This window comes from Oncorhynchus gorbuscha, linkage group LG26 (genome assembly GCF_021184085.1).
Source record: "Oncorhynchus gorbuscha isolate QuinsamMale2020 ecotype Even-year linkage group LG26, OgorEven_v1.0, whole genome shotgun sequence".
NCBI classification, from domain to species: Eukaryota; Metazoa; Chordata; class Actinopteri; order Salmoniformes; family Salmonidae; genus Oncorhynchus; species Oncorhynchus gorbuscha.
Window position 1 is genome coordinate 7,727,656 of NC_060198.1, and position 24,392 is coordinate 7,752,047.

General features: G+C 41.0%; 1 protein-coding gene across 1 annotated transcript in view; it reads left to right on the plus strand.

Moving 5' to 3' along the window:
• The window catches only part of LOC124015275 (VPS10 domain-containing receptor SorCS3-like), a 244,171-nt gene extending 220,395 nt beyond the window's left edge, over positions 1–23,776 (plus strand). The window contains exons 16-27 of the mRNA XM_046330397.1: positions 1,602–1,735; positions 4,162–4,275; positions 5,131–5,302; positions 8,028–8,214; positions 10,466–10,599; positions 11,325–11,448; positions 11,960–12,072; positions 18,871–19,002; positions 19,286–19,385; positions 21,037–21,142; positions 22,307–22,467; positions 22,968–23,776. Of these exons, the coding sequence (XP_046186353.1) occupies positions 1,602–1,735; positions 4,162–4,275; positions 5,131–5,302; positions 8,028–8,214; positions 10,466–10,599; positions 11,325–11,448; positions 11,960–12,072; positions 18,871–19,002; positions 19,286–19,385; positions 21,037–21,142; positions 22,307–22,467; positions 22,968–23,026 (1,536 nt within the window). The 3' untranslated portion in view covers positions 23,027–23,776. The remainder of the gene's footprint in view (positions 1–1,601; positions 1,736–4,161; positions 4,276–5,130; positions 5,303–8,027; positions 8,215–10,465; positions 10,600–11,324; positions 11,449–11,959; positions 12,073–18,870; positions 19,003–19,285; positions 19,386–21,036; positions 21,143–22,306; positions 22,468–22,967) is intronic.
• The last annotated feature ends 616 nt before the right edge of the window (positions 23,777–24,392 follow it).

Below are 24,392 nucleotides of genomic sequence, written 5' to 3' on the forward strand. Positions count from 1 at the left end.
TCACAAATGTTTCTCAATTGATTTCTTAAATGGCAGGCTATAGCCTGGAAATAATAATAATAATAATACTATAATAGTACATTTTTGTTCCTTCTTAGGCTATCTGTTTTTCCTCCTGACTGATTTAGAGTTATTATGTTGTTTAATAACCTGTTGAAATGTCGAATGTCAATTGATAATGACAGAATCACACATTACCTCTCAAGCAAAGTACATTTCTTGTCTCCTCGGCTACAGAAGGTTGTAGCGTAGCCTCTGCATGTCATAGAGACAAAGCAAAGATGACCCATATGCATCGGAGTCTCGTCTTTCCCCGACATTTTACCGGTTGTTTCTAGCATAAAGAATTGCGGATTAAAGTGTCTTTATATATCACTTCATATAATCAGGTCCATACACTTTTATTTCCAAACTAACAAGCTAACAGGGGGTTAGGCCTATGCTTTTGGCCATGCTCTTTAACAAAAGCCACAATACCCTCACATACCTCCTCATTTCGAGCCCTGGTTTTAACTTAACACGCCACGCTCTTCACTGACACAGATATTTAAGGAGTGTATGGTGACTGAAGGACTTGGCTGACAGTCTGTGGATAGTAGACTATCATTTCATCTGTCAAACAGGTGGGCCTACCTCTTATTTCTTGAATAAGAGAAATAGTCTTCAACGCAAAGCCCTCTTGTTCTTAATAGCTTCAAGTCAAATTAAACTGCTGCTGCTTCATAGTAATGTAAGGTACGTAAATGCCTTGAATATGGCTTATCGTGAGGTCAAAAACTCTGATTCATAGCTTCATTATGGGCAACAAAACATTTTGTTTTCATTCAAATCAATTCTATCAGTAGCAAGTTCACCTCGAGTCTTACGTTTCATCTTCATTCTCTCCCTCTCGAACTGAACAGGGCATCAGTAGGCCTAGTCTGCAAGCACAGATATACACTTTTCTGGACAAATAAAATAAAAAATCCGGAATAAGTATTTGACTCGCCTCCTGAAGTGCCATCGTACACAGCACAGTCATTTGATAGGCAGCACAACATGGTTTACATCAGCAAGAGCAGGACAGGCCGGGGCTCATGATTGGGAGCGCCTATCCATTGCAGTCTGTAATGCAGTGAAACCTAGTTTATATATACCACCACAGCCATTTTCTTAGAAATGTAACTTTGCCCTATGCTTCTCCAGAAGATGCTCTTTATATAGCCTAGGCTTATAGCATATAGTATAGTCTATGGATCATTTTATTGTGACCACAGTAGTGGCACACATGGAGATACTAGAATCATTCTCAAAACCTGAGCAATTTGGCATTTAATCGATTACGAATTACCTGACCCTCCCCTGGCCAAAATAAAATAAAAAACCCTCCTCCTGACTGAAATTTTAAAAGCATGACCCTTCCCCATTTTCCACCGGGTACCAATGTTTTTACAAGGTTGATGCAGTGTGCTTACAGTGTTTGGCTAGTTCCAATAAGCTCAATAGGTTAACATAAGAATGGTTTGACTTGCTGTTCTATGTGAATTTGACATTTGAAAATGATATAGTGTAATCCCATGTGCGTTCACTATATGGATTAATATCCTGTATGTGTTTCACAGGGCGAGCCGTGTGTGATGGGCCAGAAACAGATCTATATGAAACGCAGACCAGGAAACTATTGCATGCTGGGAAAAGACTACGCCAAAGTCCTCTCTGCTGAATCGTGTATCTGTCGGGCCCACGACTTTGAATGGTAATTATAGTGCACTAGTATGATAACTCACAATTGCAGTAAAATAGAACACATGAAAACATGTATTTTTATCACAAATCTAAACATGAGGAGATCAACAGAAGTTTCAGTGTCCATAAAAGAGAGAGACATTTGTATGATGCTTTGTGTATGTTGTCCCATTGGATTTAATACACTATTTCAGGATCCCATTCAATTGGTTCATTTTTGGTGTCAGCGCTCCAATTATAGAATATTTTGGGGGACAATTTGCTCCTAATGTCTGTCTCTCTGCTTAGCTTGTTTTGCGATGTTTATAATAACGTAGAGAAAATGAGGGGTGTTAATAGGACTGTAGGAGGTTGTTCTTTTTAATCTTCAAAAGGCAGGGAAGTGAAAAGCAATGATACATTTGTATATAAATGCCAGCGGTGTCAGGTCAGACAGTATGAGTTTTAATTAGAATCCATTCGTCTCCAGTGATAGTTGTTATTAATTATTTTGGACTGAAATTATTATACGATACATTTCACAAACTTCCTGACCACATGGCATGTCTCTCTCTCTCTCTCTCCCTTGCTATCTCTCTCTCTCACACTCTCTTTCTGTCTATCTCTACAGCTGGTAATAGAGACAGTGAAATTCAAAAATAAAAAAACAATCTCTTTGAGAAACTTCAATGTTCAGAGTGAAAAACAATACAACTTTTAATTGACTTTGAAGTGTTCACAAAAGTCAAGGGCTGAAATCTTTACTGGTTGCGTATTGTGTAACAGGGTGACAATGCACCAGCCTGTTGTTCTGTTGTGCTGTGAACAAAAGGTCCAGGGGTTGATTCCAAAGTGGGACAGTGACCAGACTGAAAACAAAGGTTATATACTGAACAAAAATATAAACACAACATGCAACAATTTCAAATAAACTACTGACTTACAGTTCATGAGAGAAAATCAGTCAATTGAAAGACATTCATTAGGCCCTAATCTATGGATTTCACATGACGCATCTGTAGCAAACCGCTTGCCCACACAACGACATACACGTGGCCACGGTTGTGGGGCCAGTTGGACACACTGCCACGTTCTCTAAAACTACGTTGGAGTTGGCTTATGCTAGAGAAACGAATATTCAATTCTCTGACAACAGATCTGCTGTACTTTCCTGCAGTCAGCATACCGATTGCACGATCCCTCAAAACTTTGAGACATCTGTGGCATTGTGTTGTGTGACAAAACTGCACATTTTAGAGCGACCTTTAATTGTTCACATCACAAGGTGCACCTGTGTAATTATCGTGCTGTTTAATCAGCTTGACCTGCTACACCTGTCAGGTGGATGGATTATCTTGGTAGGAGAAATTCTATGTCTATGGAACATTTCTGGGGATCTTTTATTTCAGCTCATGAAACATGGGACCAACATGTTGTGTTTCTGTTTTTGTTCAGTGTATATACATAGATATGACACTGTATATATTATATTAATAATAAGTGAGGAGAGATTAGTATTAATACGTAACCAAAACACCCTGGGAGTATGCACAACTATAATGTACTAAACTGGACACCATACTTTTCTGTGACTTACTGGAAAGAAATGTAATCTATCACAGCTTTGGTAACACATAGATTAGGTGCTGTAATGTCCTTAACTGGACACTGTTCCCTCATTGGACTCACTCGGTCCCTTATAACTATTATCCCAACCAACCAAAACACCATAACTTCACTTGACAGCCTGTCAATAAATAGGGGGAGGTTCTAAATCACACTGAGGTCAGACCAGGCCATAGAGAGTCCTAGACCGACCTCAGACTTTGTTGCTTCCTGTTAGTTCTGGCTCGGTAATTAATTGATAAATCAATGACAGTTTCGTTATTAGAATGGGCACTTGCCTAACCTGCTTTGCCTGTTGTAAATCACTTTGTGATTGGGACGTAGCTAACGTCAGCCGGTGGAAGTCAGCCATCCGTGACCTGGCTGCCTGTGTTGACATAGAGTCCCCCAGGGCTCAGTCTTCCTACCTCTGCTGATCTGGAGCATTTGTCAACCGCAGCCCAGTCAATATACAATAATGATGCAAAATATATATATTATTTGTATTATGCTGAGGGGATAGGAAAGGGAAGCTGTAACATATAACACAGGAATAACTGTTGGTCCTTTGGCTCAAAATCATATCAAATTGTATTTATCACGTGCTTCGTAAACACCAGGTGTAGACGAACAGTGAAATGCTTACTCACGGGCTCTTCCCAACAATGCAGAGAGAAAAATATAGAAAAGTAATAATAAATAATTTTAGCAACGATAACTTGGCTATATACACGGGTACCAGTACCAAGTTGACCTGCAGATGTATGAGGTAATTGAGGTAGATATGTACATATACAGCAGGTAGAGGTGAAGTGTTGATATTGATCACATTCTGTATGTGATTTGTTATAGTGATTATGGTTATGAACGGCGTAGAGAAGGAAACTGTCTACCAGCGTTCTGGTTCAACCCAGCTGTTGTATCAAGGAGCTGCAGCCAAGGACAGAAGTACCTCAACAGCACAGGGTGAGTTGCACATAGGGACACTATTTTGTAGCGTTTCTATGTTGTCTATTCTAAGTGAAAGCAACCCTTCTGTATATTTCTGCTCAATGGGAGGCCATACATTATCGCTCTGATGTTTTCCATTTCATTTTGTAAAACATTATGATGGTCATAATGTAGTCCATGTTAAAAATCCTGAATATGTATCACACATTCAAACTTACAGTGGCTACAGTATCTCTCTGTATAGGTTGTCCAATGCTTCTTCATCTTCCCACTGTAATGAAACACTGTCAGGGTGTCACACCCTCTGGCACGGCTCCTAGTGTGAATAGTGATATTGGCTATTTAGGCCTGAGTCATTCACCAGACAGTAGATCTATACGGAGTGACATAGTGTACTACTGAGAGCTGCAAAGCACTGTCAGGAGTCATAGGACACAGATTAGGATGCCTCAGGACGGTGGAAGTCTGAGGAGAACGGTTCATCCTTCATTTATGCATCCGCCTCCCCAAAAGCTTAAAAGTCAAGTTTTGTCCAGGAGTTAGAAAACATGTTGGAGTTTTGTCAATTTGGCCAACAACTACTGTACGTCTTGTGTCATACATTCACTTTCAGGGTTAAAAGTACTTTTTAAATTAGTAATTACTAAGCATTTTTTAAGATCAGTCAAAGAACAGCAAGTCTTGTTCACTAGCTCTCTCTCTTCCACAATCACTTTGAGGTTAAAAATACAATTTTTGAAATTTCCTGTCAAACTTAATTGATGAACATGAGCAATGCCTTAGTCTTGTTAACTAGTAGTGTCATGAAGCCATAACCTAACTAAACCATACTGAACATGTACTAACTTAATCATATGATATCTTCTTAAGGTACCGAAAAGTGGTGTCCAACAACTGCGTCAAGGGAGTCAAGGACATGTACACACCCAGGAAGCAGATGTGTCCCAACAGGGCTCCAAAAGGCCTTTCTCTCTCCACCAGAGAGGGCAAGCTTACTGCCGACCTGCACACCAACGTCACCTTCCTAGTGCATCTGGATGAGGTAGGGCTGGGCCAAAAGCCAAAATGGCTTCCTTTTTGTATATCATTATTCTGGGCCTTGGAGCCCAAATGGACGACTTTGTATACATTACTGTTATGAGTTGCATTGATTTTTACCTTAAGTAAAATGAAATGAAAAGTCGATGTGTTTTGTTTTGTTATACATGGTTGTAAAAGTAGTACTAGCATGTGGTGTAAAACTCACTCACTGTAGGCGTGTTACTGAGTGAAATATGGATGTTTTTCCAGACATACGCTTGAAATTATCTCCCTGTTATGTTATCCCAAATACACCAACTGCTGAAGGTTGAATTGTAACACAGCTACAGAACCCAAGCCCTGAGCTGAGAGACAGAGTAAAGATAAAGACCTAAGAGAGAGAGGCACCCCTGGAGACCCTGTTATAGAGTGAGACTCAGAGTAGCCTCCTTCTAGGGCCAGGGCCTTGTCTCGCTCCCCTCAATCCCTAGACACTGTTCAATCACCTCACATTAAATTCAGGTGGAAGAGGTGCAGAGGCTCTCTGCTCGGTGCGGTGGTGCTTTCCCCCTGCACTGCAGATAAGAAGTGTCTCTCCCACGAGGTCTCTCCTCCCCCAGCTGTCATATTACAGTGTGATGAGTTGAGGAAATTAGGATATATTTATTTCATTAAGAGAGGCCTCCTCTGATTAGAGAGATATGCCATGTGGTCAAAAAGTTTGTGAAATGTATTTTATAATGATTTCAGTCCCAAAATAATTCAAAAAAACTATCACAAGAGACTAATGGAGGTGAAGAATCTTCATGGCATTGGGTTTTATTTATATTCACGAAGCCCAAGATGGCAGTATTTCTTGGGGAGAGCAAATGGGCCTAAATATGTCATGTGTGGTAATGCTAGGTAGTGAACATGGCAGTTGAGAAAAAGAAAAAGAAAAAAAGGAGAGAGGGATGGGATCTGCAGTGTCACATGTCAAGTTTTCATTATCACAAAGTGACCTTATAGCATGTCATGTGTACTCCAACCAGATTTACTGTACATTAGCTACCTTATAGCATGTCATGTGTACTCCAACCAGATTTACTGTAAATTAGCTGCCTTATAGCATGTCATGTGTACTCCAACCAGATTTACTGTAAATTAGCTGCCTTATAGCATGTCATGTGTACTCCAACCAGATTTACTGTACATTAGCTGCCTTATAGCATGTCATGTGTACACCAACCAGATTTACTGTACATTAGCTGCCTTATAGCATGTCATGTGTACTCCAACCAGATTTACTGTAAATTAGCTGCCTTATAGCATGTCATGTGTACACCACCCAGAACCAATGGAATAGTCCCAAAAGTGCAAATCAGTCCATCAAGCTCTCCAGGCAGGCTAAATCAAACCCTCAAAGCATTTTAAAGAATGCAACAACTATTTGAACCCAGGTATGACACACCATCATCACAACAGCACTTACATCACACCATTTATATCATCCTTTGTGTGTTGACATTCACCTGAACAAGAGTACATTACACAGTCCTACTGTGTCTGCACCTGAACTAACAAAACCCCTCATTGTCAACCAGCACTGCTGTCCAGACCATGATGCTTACCCTATAATGCATTTTGGATTTTGAGGCCCTCTGAGTCACCCACGGAGCCACGGACACAAAGCTTGACATTTAGCCAGCATGCCAGCATCAGTCTCATGCAGATTAGCTAGCGATCCCAGGACACCTCGATAGAGAACTAGAAGTGTCCAGAGAATGTGAACATCAACAAAGCCTGAATGACATCGACGCCATTGCGAGTGACATTTTGGCAAAGGATTGTGGGTCATTACATTTCCACACAATAGCTGCCAACGTTATCCCTTTTCTTCCATTCTATTCAGCCTTTCTTTATTTGGCTTATTCATAGTTTATAATTTTCAGTGTACAATGGCGTAAAATATACCCCCAGAAGCCTTCTCGTGTTTTTATACTCTGCTGTGCTTGAAAAGAAGCAAAACATATAGTGAATAAAATGAAAGAGAGAGAGAGCGAGAGACACAGACACACAAACCTCATTAGGTGTAACAGGCAAACACACTGCTCTCATGGTGGGGCAGAATATGATGCAACCCTAATGTTTGGGCTAGTGCTGACTGCTTGTGTCTGTGTTTGAATGTAGCCCAGCAGTCTGTTGACTAGTGTACCTGCCACCCTACTGTCTCTTGATTACTACACTACCTTGACCTTCCTGTGGTTCTCTCTCCCTCCATCACACACATGTATGCACACACACACTCACACCACAGGGACTCGTGTCAGACTCAGGATGCATGCTGATGTAGAGGTGTCACAACGCAATCTGTTGGACTTCTGACAAAAACAGACAAAGATGCCCTGCCTGTGCTCATGCATGCTTAGTGCTGATTACTGAATGATACTGTGGTTTTGAGTTATTGTATAGAACCCCATTTAAAAAAAATACCTTTAATCTTTATTTAACTAGGCAGGTTGGTTTTAAGAACAAATTGTTATTTACAATGACGGCCTACCAAGGAATAGTGGGTTAACTGCCTTGTTCAGGGGCCAAACAACAGATTTTTCCATACAATGGAATTGTTATATATATATATATATATATATATTTTTTTTTTATGTAACTAACTTAATTTTTGAATTTTTGTCATATTTGTGTCTTTTTTCTTTCTTTCTTTCTTTCTTCATCTGTATAACTTACTCGAGACTTTACTTGTTTTCCAGGGGGACTCAATGAGAACCAACATCCAGCTGGATTTCGGAGATGGCACGGCAGTCTCCTACTCCAACCTGAGCTGGATCGAAGAGGGGATCAGACACGTTTACAAGACGGCTGGGATATTCCGTGTCTCGGCCTTGGCGGAGAACACCCTGGGATTTGATACTACCACCTTGTACCTCCATGTTACGTGTACGTCACCTCTATACATTCATCTATTGTGTCAGGGCTATTCAATTCCCGCCATTGAGGAATGAAGTACTTCTGGTTTTAGTTTATACTGTACCTGGTAGATAATTGGTCAGTTATTGTGACATTGGCCATTGATTGACCAGAGTGGTCACTCATCTGGTGACCCTGCTCTGAATCAGTCCCTGATTGGAGTGAAAGTATAGAAAACAATAGTGCTGTGGTTCTCAAGGATCATAATCGAATATCTCTGCCTCACATTTCTTTGTAAATAACCACCTTACTAAATATACAGCAGTGTACAATGGAGCCAGTTAAAGACAAAGTACCAGAATGCTCTGCACATAGTACAGCACTTTGATGCTCTCTCGCTCTTGTCATCTTGTAATGAACAAGCCAGCCAAATGTCAAGTAAATAATAGTGACAAATATAACACGCCGATGTCTAAAAGGCGTCAAGTATTATCCAGCTCTTTGAAGTGCTGTGTTTGAATTGCCACCTCGTCTCCTGATTTGAAAAGTGAGGCTTTAGTCAATTACTGGTGCCATTTAAGTGCTGGCTCTGGTCGCCACGGCACTTTCAATCAGTGTACTTTGATATTTTTGATGTCATTGATTCTGCTGGTGTTTTTTTCTCCATGGTTTGGTACAAATTATTATACTTTACAAAAAGTTGGACCCCTTTTTTCTCCCCAATGTCGTGATATCCAATTGGTCGTTGCAGTCTCGCCACATCATTGGAACTCCCGTACCGACTCTGAAGAGGCGAAGGTCGAGATCCGTACGTTCTTCAAAATAATACCCTTCCAAGCCGCACTGCTTCTTGACACACTGCTTGCTTTAACCCGGAAGCCAGCCGCACCAATGTGTCGGAGGAAGCAACGTCCACCTGGTGACCGCAGTCAGATTGCAGGCCGCCACAAGGAGCCTCTAGAGCGCGATTGGACAAGGACCTTGTCCAAACCTTCCCCTAACCCGGATGACTGTGCACCACCTCATGGGTCTCCCGGAACCGGCCGGCTGTGACAAAGCCTGGGATCGAATACGGGTCTGTATTGACGCATCAAGCACTGTGGTGCAGTGCCTCAGACCTCTGCACTCGGGGGTTGTTTGGCACATTTTGAGGTAATTTACAGGGGAGAGAGTGCAGATGATGCTTTAAGCAATGTGCCAATCACGATGCCACCACAATTTTCAAATTGGAATATTTTTAACACCCGACACAGATTAGGGAGCCTGACCAAATGCCTCACATCACACACACACACATGCACATCTGCATAGACACAAACCTAAAAGATGGAGACACACAGATACGCACACTTTCTTTCTCTGTCACACACATCACAAACATACACAGACACTAACACTCACACATGCATACACTGCATGCGTTTGAAAGCTAGGATAAAGATTAGTCTCAGTTAAAAAGTACAACAGAAGTTAACAGAAGCGCAGGTGGAGACGTACAAGCCTGAATGCCAAGTCACACCACTGTCAGCCGGAATAATACTGTTAAAATACTGTGTTATATCTTTCCGCTATAGGAACCTTCACCAATTAGATCACGGTTATGCCACGTACACCCACATATTACTCACAAGGTATCACCTCAAAAACATGATAATGCCAATGTGTTTTAAGTCGAGAATAAATCTTGTTCTTCAACTAAATTCCATCAAAACTATAAAACATTATGACAGTTATGACATTTGTTGAGGAAGATTTCATACACCTTCCCTTTTTAGCTAAAGTAGTCTTACTGAGAAGAAGATCCCACACACCACCCCAGTGATAATGATAAGTGATACTGGCAAGCTCAGTGTGAGATATCTTCTTTTCTCTAATTCTTAATTTAAGAAGGTTGCTATTTCGTTTTTCCCACGCACCTGTAAAATTAATCTTCGGATGTGCCGGTGCTTTTCATATTTCAACCAAAAAAGTATCTAAAAATAATATTTCCATGTGCAAATGCTTTTCCTATTGTGAAATAGGCAGTCTCAAGCAATGTCCTTGTAATTACAATCATATATGGGTTCTGAATCATCCAATGCTGAGTCTGAATCATCCAATGCTGAGTCTGAATCATCCAATATGGAGTCTGAATCATCCAATGCTGAGTCTGAATCATCCAATACTGAGTCTGAATCATCCAATACTGAGTCTGAATCATCCAATACTGAGTCTGAATCATCCAATGCTGAATATGAATCATCCAATACTGAATATGAATCATCCTCTGTGTTTGTATCAGGTCCTGTGGAACATGTCCAGTTGCTGGCTCCATTTGTGGCCATCAAGAACAAGGAAGTAAACCTAACAGCAGTGGTGTGGCCCATCCACTCCAGGACTGTCACCTACTTCTGGTGGCTGGGGAACAACACTGAGGTAAATTAGACTTAAAACACTTGGTGTACAGAGAAGAGGACCTAGAACCGAGCTCTGTGGGACTCCAGTGTTGTGTATAGTATACAGTATATGTGGGTTACCAACTATACAACTTTTTTGACTCTATTCAAAAGGGGTTTTACCCTATAATGCCATATACTGTACATGTACTGCAGTTGTGGCTGGTGTCACTGTAACTAAATCGGAGGACAGGCTTATTGTAATGGCTGAAACAGAAACCAATGGAACAGCATCGAACACATCAAAGACCTGGTTTTCATTTCAGTTCCATTCCATTTCAGCCATTATTATGAGCTGTCCTCCCTTCAGTAGCCTCCACTGATGTACATATGGGTTATACATGATGTCTATGGTATTAAATACATTGACCTCTTCTATTAATGAAAACGACTATGATAGAGGCGGAGCAGTCTCTGATCTTATATTTTGTTCAGACAGCTTATTAGTATGTCATAAGTTATGACCTTAGCTGCATTGGTTCTAGGTATTATGGGAAGGATGTGTTTTGTAGGGTTTTATTCAAGTCAGATGCTCCGACTACTCTAAGTGAGAAGTTGTTATCATCTGGAATGGATTTATTTCATGTTCTGGGGTTTTAGCCGCAAGGTTTTAAAGGTTTTAAAGGTTTAAAGGTTTTAGGTGAAGGGATTATGACATGATCAAAGTGTTATCATCCATTTTGTCCATGTTCCCTCTTCCTCCAGCCGGTGATCAGCTTAGACGGGAGCATCTCATACACCTTCACCAGCGAGGGAATGAACACTGTTACGGTCCAAGTGTCTTCAGCCAACACCATACTGCAAGACACCAAGATGATAGCAGTACAGGGTAAGGATCAGTACTGCCTCTCTCTCTCTCTCTCTCTCTCTCTCTCTCTCTCTCTCTCTCTCTCTCTCTCTCTCTCTCTCTCTCTCTCTCTCTCTCTCTCTCTCTCTCTCTCTCTGATCACCCAAATCAAATTATCCTACTTAATGTAATGCTAATTAGCACATCTAGCAGGCATCTCACTTGGTATGCAACTTTTGAGTGTACTTTACATTTGAATATGTCAGGATATATGCGAAAGGGATATTACCCCAATTATCTAAGAAATCACTTAGCAAGCAATCATCTCCTCTTGTCAAGCCATGAGCACATGCATACTGTGCCCACACACTCACACACACCAACATCCCTGTCAGCTTTCCCCCCCATCAGAAGACAGTTAGAGGAGGGACACAACCAGAACAAAGGACAGTGGGGAATGAGGAGGATACCTTGAGAATAATGCACCTAGATCAGGGGCTGAATTAACGGTCTGTTTCTGTTTCTCCCCTGGGTCTCTCTCTCTTTCTGACAGAGTTCTTCAAATCTCTGCTTTTGTCTTTCTCCCCTAATCTGGACGAGTACAACCCTGATGTCCCCGAGTGGAGACAGGATGTGGGGAGAGTCATAAAGAAGGCTCTGCTCCAAGTAAGCGTGAATTCCTTCCTCTCTCATTCTCCCTCTCTCTGGTCTCTTTCTATCGATTCGTTTTCACACAGGTGCGAGAGGCTTGGCATCTTCTTCCCCCCTCGAGGCAGCTTGATGAGCCCTAACAACTTATTTTCAGAAGTTGGAGCAATGAAATGCGTTCTTCTGAATTAGCCTGGAATGAAGGAGATCTTAGGCATTACTATGACATTGGATGTGCATAGGATCTGCGGAGGAGAGCTAGAGCTGATATGTCATAGTTAAGTGTGTTACTCTTCCACTTCGTGTGTTGGTTTAGGCCTATAGTGTGAGACTTGTGGTCTCTCTGTGTTTTCACCATCTCCACAGTTAATTTGATATGAGAGGCGCCTCAGGCGAGCTAGGCTGAGAGCCAGTTGAGGGAGCTACTGTGATATGGGTCAAAGTGAGGCTTTGTGAGGGATAAAGTGCACTTTGTCACCTGGGAGTCACATAGTATGTTCATGGCAGTATAGTATAGCACCAGGCAATTTAATTGTGTTGAAATGAGGGGTACACTCAGCTATAGACAGCTATAGATCAAGCTTGAGCTATTAATTGCTAGCCTCAATAGACTGTTACAGCACCTCTTTTCATACAAAACGTTTTGTTATACAACCTTTTGGGACCTACACACATTATACGGTATCTATTGAGTTTATGAACACTAGTTCATGTGTCATATGCTCCTCCATATACAGTTTAATCCTATCAAACCATCCCTCCTTTCATTTCTTTCACCCTTTCTCTAAACGGAATATTAAGGCCTATTCATCCATGTACTGCTAGAGTTGACTTAGGGTTCATAGTCTAGATATTGTGCAACAATCGCCATACAAAGTGTTATTAGAATTTTTCTCTTTATTTCTCTCTTGGTTTTCTGCGGTTCACGTTCAGTTCACCTTGAAGATGAAACATATTCCATCGTGTCAAAGTAAACAACTCCCCACAATAAAGCAAAGATCGCTGCAAAACCGCAATTAATGTCAGGGTCCATTAAACTGCAGTGTTGCCGTACTACGGTACAGCTCAATGGCTGACAATAGTGAGAGCAAGGCAGGGCTTTTGCTCCTCAGCTGATTTCAACCCATGTCTTATTAATAGAAGTTTGAATAGGGAGATCAGTAATACCCCCCCCCCCTGGTTTCACCACCACTTGTTAATTCACCACTCAGTGGGGTGCAAGAGGTGAACATGTCCTCTTTTTTCCCTAAGAGAGTGCACTTCTTCTGGGCATCCCTTTCTCGCTCTTGCCCCTCCTTCATTTCCTGGGTGACGACTGTACTTCACCTCACAGAATAAAATCATAGGTATAGGTGAATGATCATAACGTATTTATAACAACATTGTTGGAAATAATGCACTACGGAAGGAGTTAAGAAGATAGAATAACCCAGTATCGTCAAGTTCACGACGAATGAAAAACGGAATCCACATCATGGTGTGTTTACAATAGTAACTCATAATTTGTAACGGCGTTCGTCTGTTGAAAGAAGAGAGTTGGACCGAAATGCAGCGTGTTGGTTACTCATGACTTTAATGAATGAAAAAACGCGGTACATGAAATAACTGAAACTAAATACAAAAACAACAGAACGGAACGTGAAACTAATTACAGCCTATCTGGTGACTACAACACAGAGACAGGTACAATCACCCACGAAATACAAAGCGAAACTCAGGCTGCCTAAATACGGTTCCCAATCAGAGACAACGATAAGCACCTGACTCTGATTGAGAATCGCCTCAGGCAGCCAAGCCTAACAACACCCCTAATCAGCCGCGATCCCAAATAATACAAACCCCAATACGAATACAACATATAAACCCATGTCACACCCTTGCCTACCCAAACATATAACAAAAACACAAAATACAATGACCAAGGCGTGACAGAACCTTCCCCCCCCTAAGGTGCGGACTCCCGGACGCACTTCAAAAGCATACGGAGGGTCCGGGTGGGCGTCTGTACATGGTGGTGGTTCTGGCTCGGGACGTGGACCCCACTCCATTAATGTCCTTGTTCCTCCCCTTCGCGTCCTGGGATAATCCACTTTCTCCGCCGACCATGGCCTAATAGTCCTCACCCAGATCCCCACATAACTGAGGGGCATCTCAGGACAGAGGGGCATCTCGGGACAGAGGGGCAGCTCGGGACAGAGGGGCATCTCGGGACAGAGGGGCAGCTCGGGACAGAGGGGCAGCCCGGGACTGAGGGGCAGCCCAGTACTGAGAGGAAGCCCAGTACTGAGAGGAAGCCCAGTACTGAGAGGAAGCCCAGTACTGAGATGAAGCTCAGGCAGGTAGTAGGCTCCGGTAAATCCTGGCTGGCTGGTGGAACTGGAAGATTCAGGTTGACAAGCAGATCTGGAAGATTCTGGTTGTCTGGCAGATCTGGAAGAGACTGGTTGTCTGGCAGATCTGGAAGAGACTGGTTGTCTGGCGGCGCTGGGCTGACTGGCGGCACTGGCGGCGCTGGGCAGACTGGGAGCACTGGCGTTGCTGGGCAGACTGGGAACACTGGCGGCGCTGGGCAGACTGGGAGCACTGGCGGCGCTGGGCAGACTGGGAGCACTGGCGGCACTGGGCAGACTGGGAGCACTGGCAGCGCTGGGCAGACGGGAGACTCCGGCAGCACAGGAGAGGAGAAAGGCTCTGGCTGCGCTAAACAGGCGAGGTGCACTGAAGGCCTGGTGCGTGGTGCTGGAACTGGTGGTACTGGATTGAGGACACGCACAGGAAGCCTGGTGCGGGGAGCTGCTACTGGAGGACTGGTGTATGGAGGTGGCTCTGGATAGACCGGACCGTGCAGGCGCACTGGAGCTCTTGAGCACCGAGCCTGCCCAAGCTTAACTGGCTCGATGCCCACTCTAGCCCGGCCAATAGGAAGGGCCCTGACTCAGCCACTCTCTCTCTGCGCCCTCCCCCAATAAATAATTGGGGGTTACTTTCGGTTTTCGCTCTGCGTCGCCGTGTTTTCCTTTTTGACTCCATTCGCCTGTAGCCCTCTTCGCCTGCACTCTCTCTGGGTCGGCCGCCTACCTGTCGATTTCTTCCCACGTCGTATAATCCATGCCTCTACCGTCCATAACGTCCTCCTTTAGCTCCTGCCAGTTTACACACTGCTCGGTCCGTGAGTGGTGGGTGATTCTGTAACGGCGTTCGTCTGTTGAAAGAAGAGAGTCGGACCGAAATGCAGCGTGTTGGTTACTCATGACTTTAATGAATGAAAAAACGCGGTACATGAAATAACTGAAACTAAATACAAAAACAACAGAACGGAACGTGAAACTAATTACAGCCTATCTGGTGACTACAACACAGAGACAGGTACAATCACCCACGAAATAAAAAGCGAAACTCAGGCTGCCTAAATACGGTTCCCAATCAGAGACATCGATAAGCACCTGACTCTGATTGGGAATCGCCTCAGGCAGCCAAGCCTAACAACACCCCTAATCAGCCGCGATCCCAAATAATACAAACCCCAATACGAATACAACATATAAACCCATGTCACACCCTGGCCTACCCAAACATATAACAAAAACACAAAATACAATGACCAAGGCGTGACATAATTGACCACTGCTTCATCTTATTTATTTAGCTTTGCATACAGTAAGACTGTGAGGAAGCCGCTCCAAAAATGTTTGCTGTTAATTAAATTATTAAAGCAACAAGACACAGTTCTGAAGAGGTGGTTTTACAACCATATTTGGGCGTGGACAAAGTTTCCTCCAAAACACTCACTCATTTGACTGTCTGACTCACCTTCTCTCCTCCCTTAACGCAGATCAGATTTTTCACTCCAGCCAATGAGTTTGGGGGCACAAAATGCCAGCGCTACCCAAGTACACAGAGCCAGATGAGTTTTTAGACTAATGAGTGATCGCAAAGAGAACAAATACAAGCTGTGTATTGATTTTTTTTGTCGCATCATATCCCCTTCCATCTCCCCTTCCCTCTACCACTCATACTATACCTCTTTCCCCTTATTGCAAGTCATTCCTTTCCTCTTTATTTGTCCACTACTTTGCTACTTAAATTGTGATTTTATTAAAGGCTTGATAATTGATGTGCTTCAAATGTATGTGATTTGCCATAAAAACATTAATGGCTTAGAGATTGGAAAAAAAAACATGGAGCTTGAGATTGGATTGAAAAAAGGGTAACATTTTATTTGACACCAAGGGTCATAACACATCAGGACACGGTTATAACCATGTCATAGGAGGTCATAACAGCTGAAACAACTTGTCATAAACTGTCATTATATGGTCATAACATTATCATGGCACATATATTTAGCCTGTTGTGACATATTGCGTTATTTTAAGGCTGGTTATGACACCTACAGAAGAGTGTCAAAACCCACAAAACCTACCACACAAAGCAAACCATTCCATTACACCGTAGCCTACTTGTAAACATTAGGTTTATGTTCTATTACATTTTCTAAAATGTACCATAATTAACTTGCAAACACTTGCAAACACACATTGATGTCAGACATGTACCTACCCCAATGCTCTGTTACTCATGACTGGCATGAATGCAGGAGCAGATTTCAGGAGCAGGACAAGACACCATATTTGTGACTGATGACCAACATAAGGGAGACCTATCTGGCTAATATGATTCTGATGATCATAATGCTTCTTGTCAGTGTCATGAAGTGTATTAGTCCGAGTAAAATAACACAGGATGTTCATAATGCTTCTGGACAGTGTCACAAAGTGTATTTTCTTAGTACAAGTAAAGTGACACAGGATGGCCATAATGCTTCATGACAATGCGTATTTTCCACAAGTTATTCCAAATTTGAGGAAAAAAATGATATGACTGTAAAGAATTCATCACAACAACAACATCAAATGACTTAACTCTAAATTGTATTATTTATGTTACATTTTTTCCCTGCCAAGAAGCTTCCTTTTTCCTTTCCCATTTTTCCACTGAGCTTCCTTTCCTGCTTCTCCTCTTCCAACATATTATGCTTGTGCCTGCAGTTAACAGTTCCAATAACTGGTAATGCTACATATACATCTCTAGAATGTTGTGAACAAAGCAAACTTTGATTCCAAAATATGGAAAATAAGTTGTTGTTGTAAGTGTAATAATATAAGCCAGATACACATATTGTCATGCAGGTGAATGAGGACCCAAAAGCGACTTGGCGAAAACAGAGTCTTTAATCCAGTAAAGTAATTCTACAAACATAAGACATAATTCCACTCGTAATGACGAGAACAGACTGGAGACTCGATCAAGAACTGCAGGTTGCCTCGGGAAGGCACTTGAACCTAGCAGACTCAGACACCTGCTCTCCACGCAGCATCTGAGGGAAACACGACACGACAGGGCGATACACAGACACAGCACGGTGAACAATAGACAAGGATCCGACAGGGCAGGAACGGAAAACAAGGAGAGAAATAGGGACTCTAATCAGGGAAAAGAATAGGGAACAGGTGTGGGAAGACTAAATGATTGATTAGGGGAATAGGAACAGCTGGGAGCAGGAACGGAACGATAGAGAGAAGAGAGAGAGGAAGGGAGAGAGAAAAAGGGGAACGAACCTAAAAAGACCAGCAGGGGGAAAATGAACAGAGGGAAAAGCCAAAATGACAAGACAATCTAAGACAAAACATGACACATATCACATACATGACTGTAAGTCATAAGTTCCAAAGAGTGTGTTTGTCCTTCTCCTGCATTCATCCCAGTCATCAGCAACAGAGCATTGGGCTAGGCACATGTTTGACATCAATGTGGGCACAATTACAATGGTAGAAAAATGTTATATAGCATACTATCTACAAGTAGAATGGATTGGTTTGCCTTGTGTGGCAGGTTTTGTGGGCTTTAAGACTCTTACATAGATGTCATAACCAGCCATAAAATATTGTAATATACAGTACCAGTCAAACATTTGGACACCCCTTCTCATTCAAGAGTTTTTCTTTATTTGTACTATTTTCTACATTGTAAAATAATAGTGAAGACATAAAACTATGAAATAACACATATGGAATCATGTAGTAACCAAAAAAAGTGTTTAAACAAATATTTTATATATGAGATTTTTTAAAGAAGTCAACCTTTGCCGTGATGACAGGGCTATTTTCTGTACACCACCCCTCCCTTGTCACAACACAACGGATTGGCTCAAACACATGAACTTTTAACAAGGCATTTAACCGCATGAAGCCGGTTGAGAGAACGCCAAGAGTGTGCGAAGCTGTCATCAAGGCAAAGGGTGGCTACTTTGAGGAATATAAAATCACAAATATGTTTTGATTTGTTTAACACTTTTTTTTTTACTACATAATTCCATATGTATTATTTCATAGTTTGGAGGTATTCACTATTGTTCTACAATGTACTGTAGAAAATAGTCAAAATAAAGAAAAACCCTTGAATGAGTAGCCGTGTCCAACCTTTTGACTGGTACTGTACAGTATGTCACAACACGTCTAAATATATGTGTCATGACAGTGTTACGACAATGTTATGACAGGTTATGTCAACTGTTGACATATCATGGTTATAACCATGTCATAATGTGATATGATGCTAGGTGTTAAATGAATAAAGTGTTGTATTGGTTATTAATACATGTTGGTCAAGCCCAAAGCTATTTCATTGTCCCCTCCCTCTACTTTGATTTCAAACATGTTAAATATGTATATAATCTAAGGGCAGTGTTTTTGACTGTAGACTAAGAATACCATACAAGTATGAACTTATTGTAACAGTACTGTCCATTGTCAACAGGTGTCAGACTTTCCAGAGGATCAGCTGTTGGTTGCAGTGTTTCCAGGTGTGCCAACGGCCGCTGAGCTCTTCCTGTTACCACACAAGAACCAATCAGAGGGCAGGAAAAAATGTGAGGAGGAGCTAGAGCAGGTATGGGATAGTTAGATTGGACACTGACATTTTGAGTGTCATTGTAATTCTGTCATGGCATGTATGACAAATAGTTTCCAATCCTTCACACCAATTCACACAATAGGATAAATGCATTGTCATGGCTGAAATGACACACACACACACGCATTAATTCTATGCGCCGAGTCCGACAATTGAGACAACTGAACCAATGTGGTGGGTGTCGTGACGAAACAGCAAATATTATTAAAAGTGTGACAACTGTTTGACTAAATGATGCTTCGTTCATCTCCTTCAACAGATCTCCGAGATACTTGCTAGCGCTCTGAACCAGAATCTGGTGGAGTTTGAGCTAAAGCCAGGAGCAAGAGTGATTGTTTACATCACGCAGCTAACTTTGGGTAAGGAAAGAAGTTAGTATCAAGATAATTACATAAATGGCACGAGAAATCATTATTTTCTCTACATGTTTTACTTTTTTAGCTGTGCTTGTTTCTTTTTGTGATGTCATAAATGCAATGTCATTTACTGGCGCTAACGTCTTCATATTTGTGTAGCATAAGCCAAACACGTTTTTTGGGGTTCTGGATTTAAAATGCCTTGTATGTTTGTCACAATCTCGGGTGTATGAAGATTGGAGCAGGACGTGGGAGGAAAGGGAGGATGGATTTTATTTGAAGTGGAACTCCTTGAGGCAATTGATGTTTTATATCTGCCATCGAGACGACACAAACATCTGTTCACTGTCTTTTACAGCCATCCAACCACAAAATGAGTGTTGCACTGAGTATAATTATGTTGATTGTTTAGTCCTTGAGAAAAGGACAACAAAAAAAGAGAAGTTTGGTTATGAATGCATGCGGAATTCAGAATTGCCGAAAAAATAATCAACAACATTACACCAGTTTGAGTATTGGCTCAGAATGAAACAAACAAATAACTACTCTTGGCTGCAATTAAAATGCTTTGCCAGCCTCCACCCAAAAACAACACAAATCCTCTTTCACATTGGAAAAGATTCTCAGTTGAAAGTATTGGAATGGATACAGAGCAGTAGTCCAGCCTTCTACTACAGTATATACTGTACATCTACAACACCACACTCACTACACCAGCTGGCTTCTTATATTAGAGTTGAGGGTAAAAGTTGGAAGTGCCCTTACGGAAAAACCACATGATTTCACATGTGGAAAATCACATAATTTCACATAAAATGTAACTTTTTGGAACTCTCCACGTTTTTCTTTTCTCTAATTTACATTTAAATTTAAGTCATTTAGCAGACGCTCTTAGGGTTGGAAAGGGGATTGCCAGGTTTGACAGGTCTAATAGTACACATTTTGATAGTTCTATTAGCCAAGTAATCCCAGTCAGAACACATAGGCTTGAGCTGGCCGACTGTGGCCTAAAGGGTTAGGTATCGACAAGCAGGTCTGCGGGTGCTGGACCATAACGTGTGTGTGTGTGTGTTTGTGTGTCAAGGGTGTGTAATACCACAGAGAGAGGTGTTAAATAGTATAATCAGCACCACATACCCCCAGTTTATTCCACAGTAAGTGTTGCACTTTATTTGTGACAGTTATTGATGCAAAAGGCTTGATTTAAACATAACTTAGCATTTAACTCTGAATATGAATGTTGCTATGCTTGTTTAAAGCAGATGGCTTTTAGTTGGAGAAAAGGCAACCATTGAGAAATAGTAATTACACGCTATCACAGCCTGGGACATTAAAAATGCACTATCATTGCCTTGGATCGACCCATAATACATAGCCAGATTTATTTACTTGAATCAACAAATGGATTAAAGTGAAGCATATGCATTGACTGTATGTATCCCTACTGTAGCAGACTGTTGTGTTGCAAAATATACATCTCAACTGTACCACCATTATTGTTATTAGTGACACAATATTATACAATATTATACAGTATAGGATCAATATTGGCAATGAAGCAAGAACATCTCCAAGGCGTTCCCGGATTAGACTTTATTGTGTTGGTCTGTTCTTGTTATGTTTAATGATCGTCTTCCTCTACCCTCTGTAACAGCACCCTTGGTGGATTCCATGCCGAGACACAGCAGTTCAGCCATGCTGATGCTCCTATCAGTAGTATTCCTGGGTTTAGCAGTGTTTCTCATCTACAAATTCAAGAGGTATATACTGTACTGTGTGATTATATATTTGAACACTGTATCCCAGCACTGCTCTAATCAGTTGTCATCGTCATTAATAATGCATATTATAATCATATGCTCGATTGGTAGGGCCTGCATCAATAATGAAATGAAGACGTTCCTTTGAAATAACTTTTCACATTTCCTTTATACTGTAGATGTAGTAAACGGATTTAGAGTGATCTGGATGCATGAGGCACGTGTGTGAATCAGTGATATGTTAAGAAAACTATCATTCAATTACTTATTATGCTGTTGCTTTACTTTGGCTGTTAGTAGCTGAATTATTAAAATGGTGAAAAAGTCTGCGTAAAATGCATCAATTATGGATATGGAAAATCCTGGATGAATCAAAAGAAGAAGCAGATTTATTGAAATGTCACACCCGACAAAGCAAAACAATTAAGTAACAAAATGACTTGGAATTTGAAATAAATTGCAGAACGAGTGGATGAAACAAATTTCTAATCATAAATAGAAAATATTTTTCTGAGATTATGCAAAATGTACACTATCGTTCAAAAGTTTGGGGGTCACATGGAAATGTCCTCAACTAGTCAAAAGAAGGCCAGTTTTAGTGCTTCTTTAATCAGGACAACAGTGTTCAGCTGTGCTAACATAATTGCAAAAGGGTTTTCTAGTGATAAACTTGGATTAGCTAACACAACGTGCCATTGGAACACAGGAGTGATGGTTGGTGATAATGGGCCTCTCTATGCCCAAGTCAGCTGTTTCCAGCTTCAATAGTCATTTACAACATCAACCATGTCTACACTAAATTCTGATCAATTTGATGTTATTTTAAATGGACACATTTTTTTTGCTTTTCTTTCTAAAACAAGGACATTTCTAAATAACCCCAAACCTTTGAATGGTAGTGTATATACATTAGGAGTACAGTCTTATATCGCTAAATTGATGTCATATGGACATTTAATGATGTATAGATGAAGAATTTATTAGTTCGATATCTAGTGGCTTCATGATAATAGGGGGATTAGTATAGTTTTGGCAACATACCAACTCCGAACAAAAAGTGTAATATACATATTGGAGAAATGTTGCCAAAGGGACAGATCATCAAGGAATAGTCATTCCCTATTGTAACATGGCTGTTGTCTGTCTACATTTACCAATCTGCAGAAAAATCCCCTGGATTAACATATACGCGGAGGTGAACCAGGAGAAAGAGCAGGAGATGATCGGTTCGGTCAGCCAGAGCGACAGCACGCCTAAGATCACCCTCAGTGAGTTCTCTACGGCCAAAGAAGTCATGGAGAAGGAGATGGACGCCAGGGTTAAACGTAAGATACGTGGTCTGATAAATCATTTTTTTTAACAGCAAGTTGCTAATTTGGATGAACTTTGGATGAACAATGAACTTCCAACAATATTACACATACATTGTCCAAATTAATTTTATTGGACGAAAACACATATGGGTCATATCTCCATGTATACAAATGTTGAGTTTTGACCTGCAGTGTATACAATTCATAGTGTTTTATAAAGTCTACCTTGTTTTTTTTTACATGGAATTAACTGGTAAGAAAAGGGAGGAGTAGTGTATATTCAGAAGGAAACTAGGAAACAAACGAAGCAACATTCTTTCCGCAATATTAAGCTGATCAACCCCTTAAAAAAATATTTTGATCTTTTGATAAGACATTGTAATGAAAACCCAGTAATTAACAGGCAGTATCAGTGTCAAGGTAGGTATTTGTTTCACAGACATCAAAGCCCCTACTACCAGTGGACTAACTCATGTTGTTCTTATGTGTGTTTTGTCTCTCCCTACCCCCAGGGCGAATTGGACATGCCTGCGAGAGCACAAGGGAGATTCCTAACTGTACTAGCGTGTAAAGCCAGGGAAGGAATGCAACACACGTGTACAGACAAAGTATTGCCATTTTGAGGGATCTCTCTTTTTTGTTTTCTTTTGTAATTTCTCAAACACAACACCAATGTTAATAGTTTTCTAAGGGCCTGATTTATACTGATGTGCATGGGTGTCTTGCTTGATAGCATCTATGCGGCGAATCTGAAATCCACTCAACGAGACAAGTTTCAATTACAAGTATGAGCTTCTCAGGCCTACTTTTACGCAATTTGGATTAAAAAGAAACGTTACATTTTCAGTCCGTAATTGTCTTATTTCATGGACTTTTTTCAAAGCCTTTATCAAAACCTACGAAGAGAGTTCTGTACATTTCTTAATGTTTTACTTTTCATGAGGTATAAGAGTTTTTGTCTGTATGGGCCATCATGTCTAGGTCTCCGATCTAACAGGGAATATTATTGAAAATGTACCATATTATCTTTAGATATCAGTTATCACTCTGTATATACTATATGTATGTTTACTTTTCACACGCTTGTAGTAAAAGTACAATGCCAAACACAGGAGATCTAGTCATGGCCTGTCATCAGTTCTTAAAAGTGTGTTAAAAAGCAAGATGTTACTTATAGAAAGAGATTAACTTTGTTTTTAATGACGTCCTTGACTTGTGCATGTTATTATTAAGGACGAGATGTATGTGTTGTAGATAAGCAAGTTTTGTAAATAGTTATTTTCTATTCATTAAAAGAGCTCAGTCACTTTTACATACAGTATATATACAGACTCGCATATTCTTCATTTGGTTGATTTATGGCTATACAATGTATCTGACTTGTACAAAGGGTTTAACTGTTAAGATGGGCATCAGTTTCTAAATATCAAACCAGGTTAACACAACGCCACCCCTGCTTGAAATGATTTAAAACACATAATTGGTGGTCATTTTTCACCTGCATCTCAAGGTTAAACTCTTTGTAACAGACGACACTAGCCATAAACATCATGGGATTATTTCTAATGTTTGCCCTTTGAATGTAACGAGAAAAGTGGAATCAACCATTTATGATCCGTGGATATCATTTGTGTCTGACTCCTCAAGATGATCCCACATTTTTGTCGATGTCAAATTGTTATTACTGATGAGTATATTGTACAAGGCCCATCAGCGTGTCAAGGACAAGTATCTTGGGGGTATATTGCAGTGATATAGTGTATCAAGTCCTTTGCTGGCATCTATTCATAGAGTGTCCTGTCTCTGTAAAGCATATCAACTCTCATAGAGTTTCATGGTAATCTCCTCAAACATTATCTCTCAAACAATATCTCCATACAAGAAGGGAACAAAACAACTTTGTGTTGACTTTCCACTCATCTGATAAGGTATCGAGA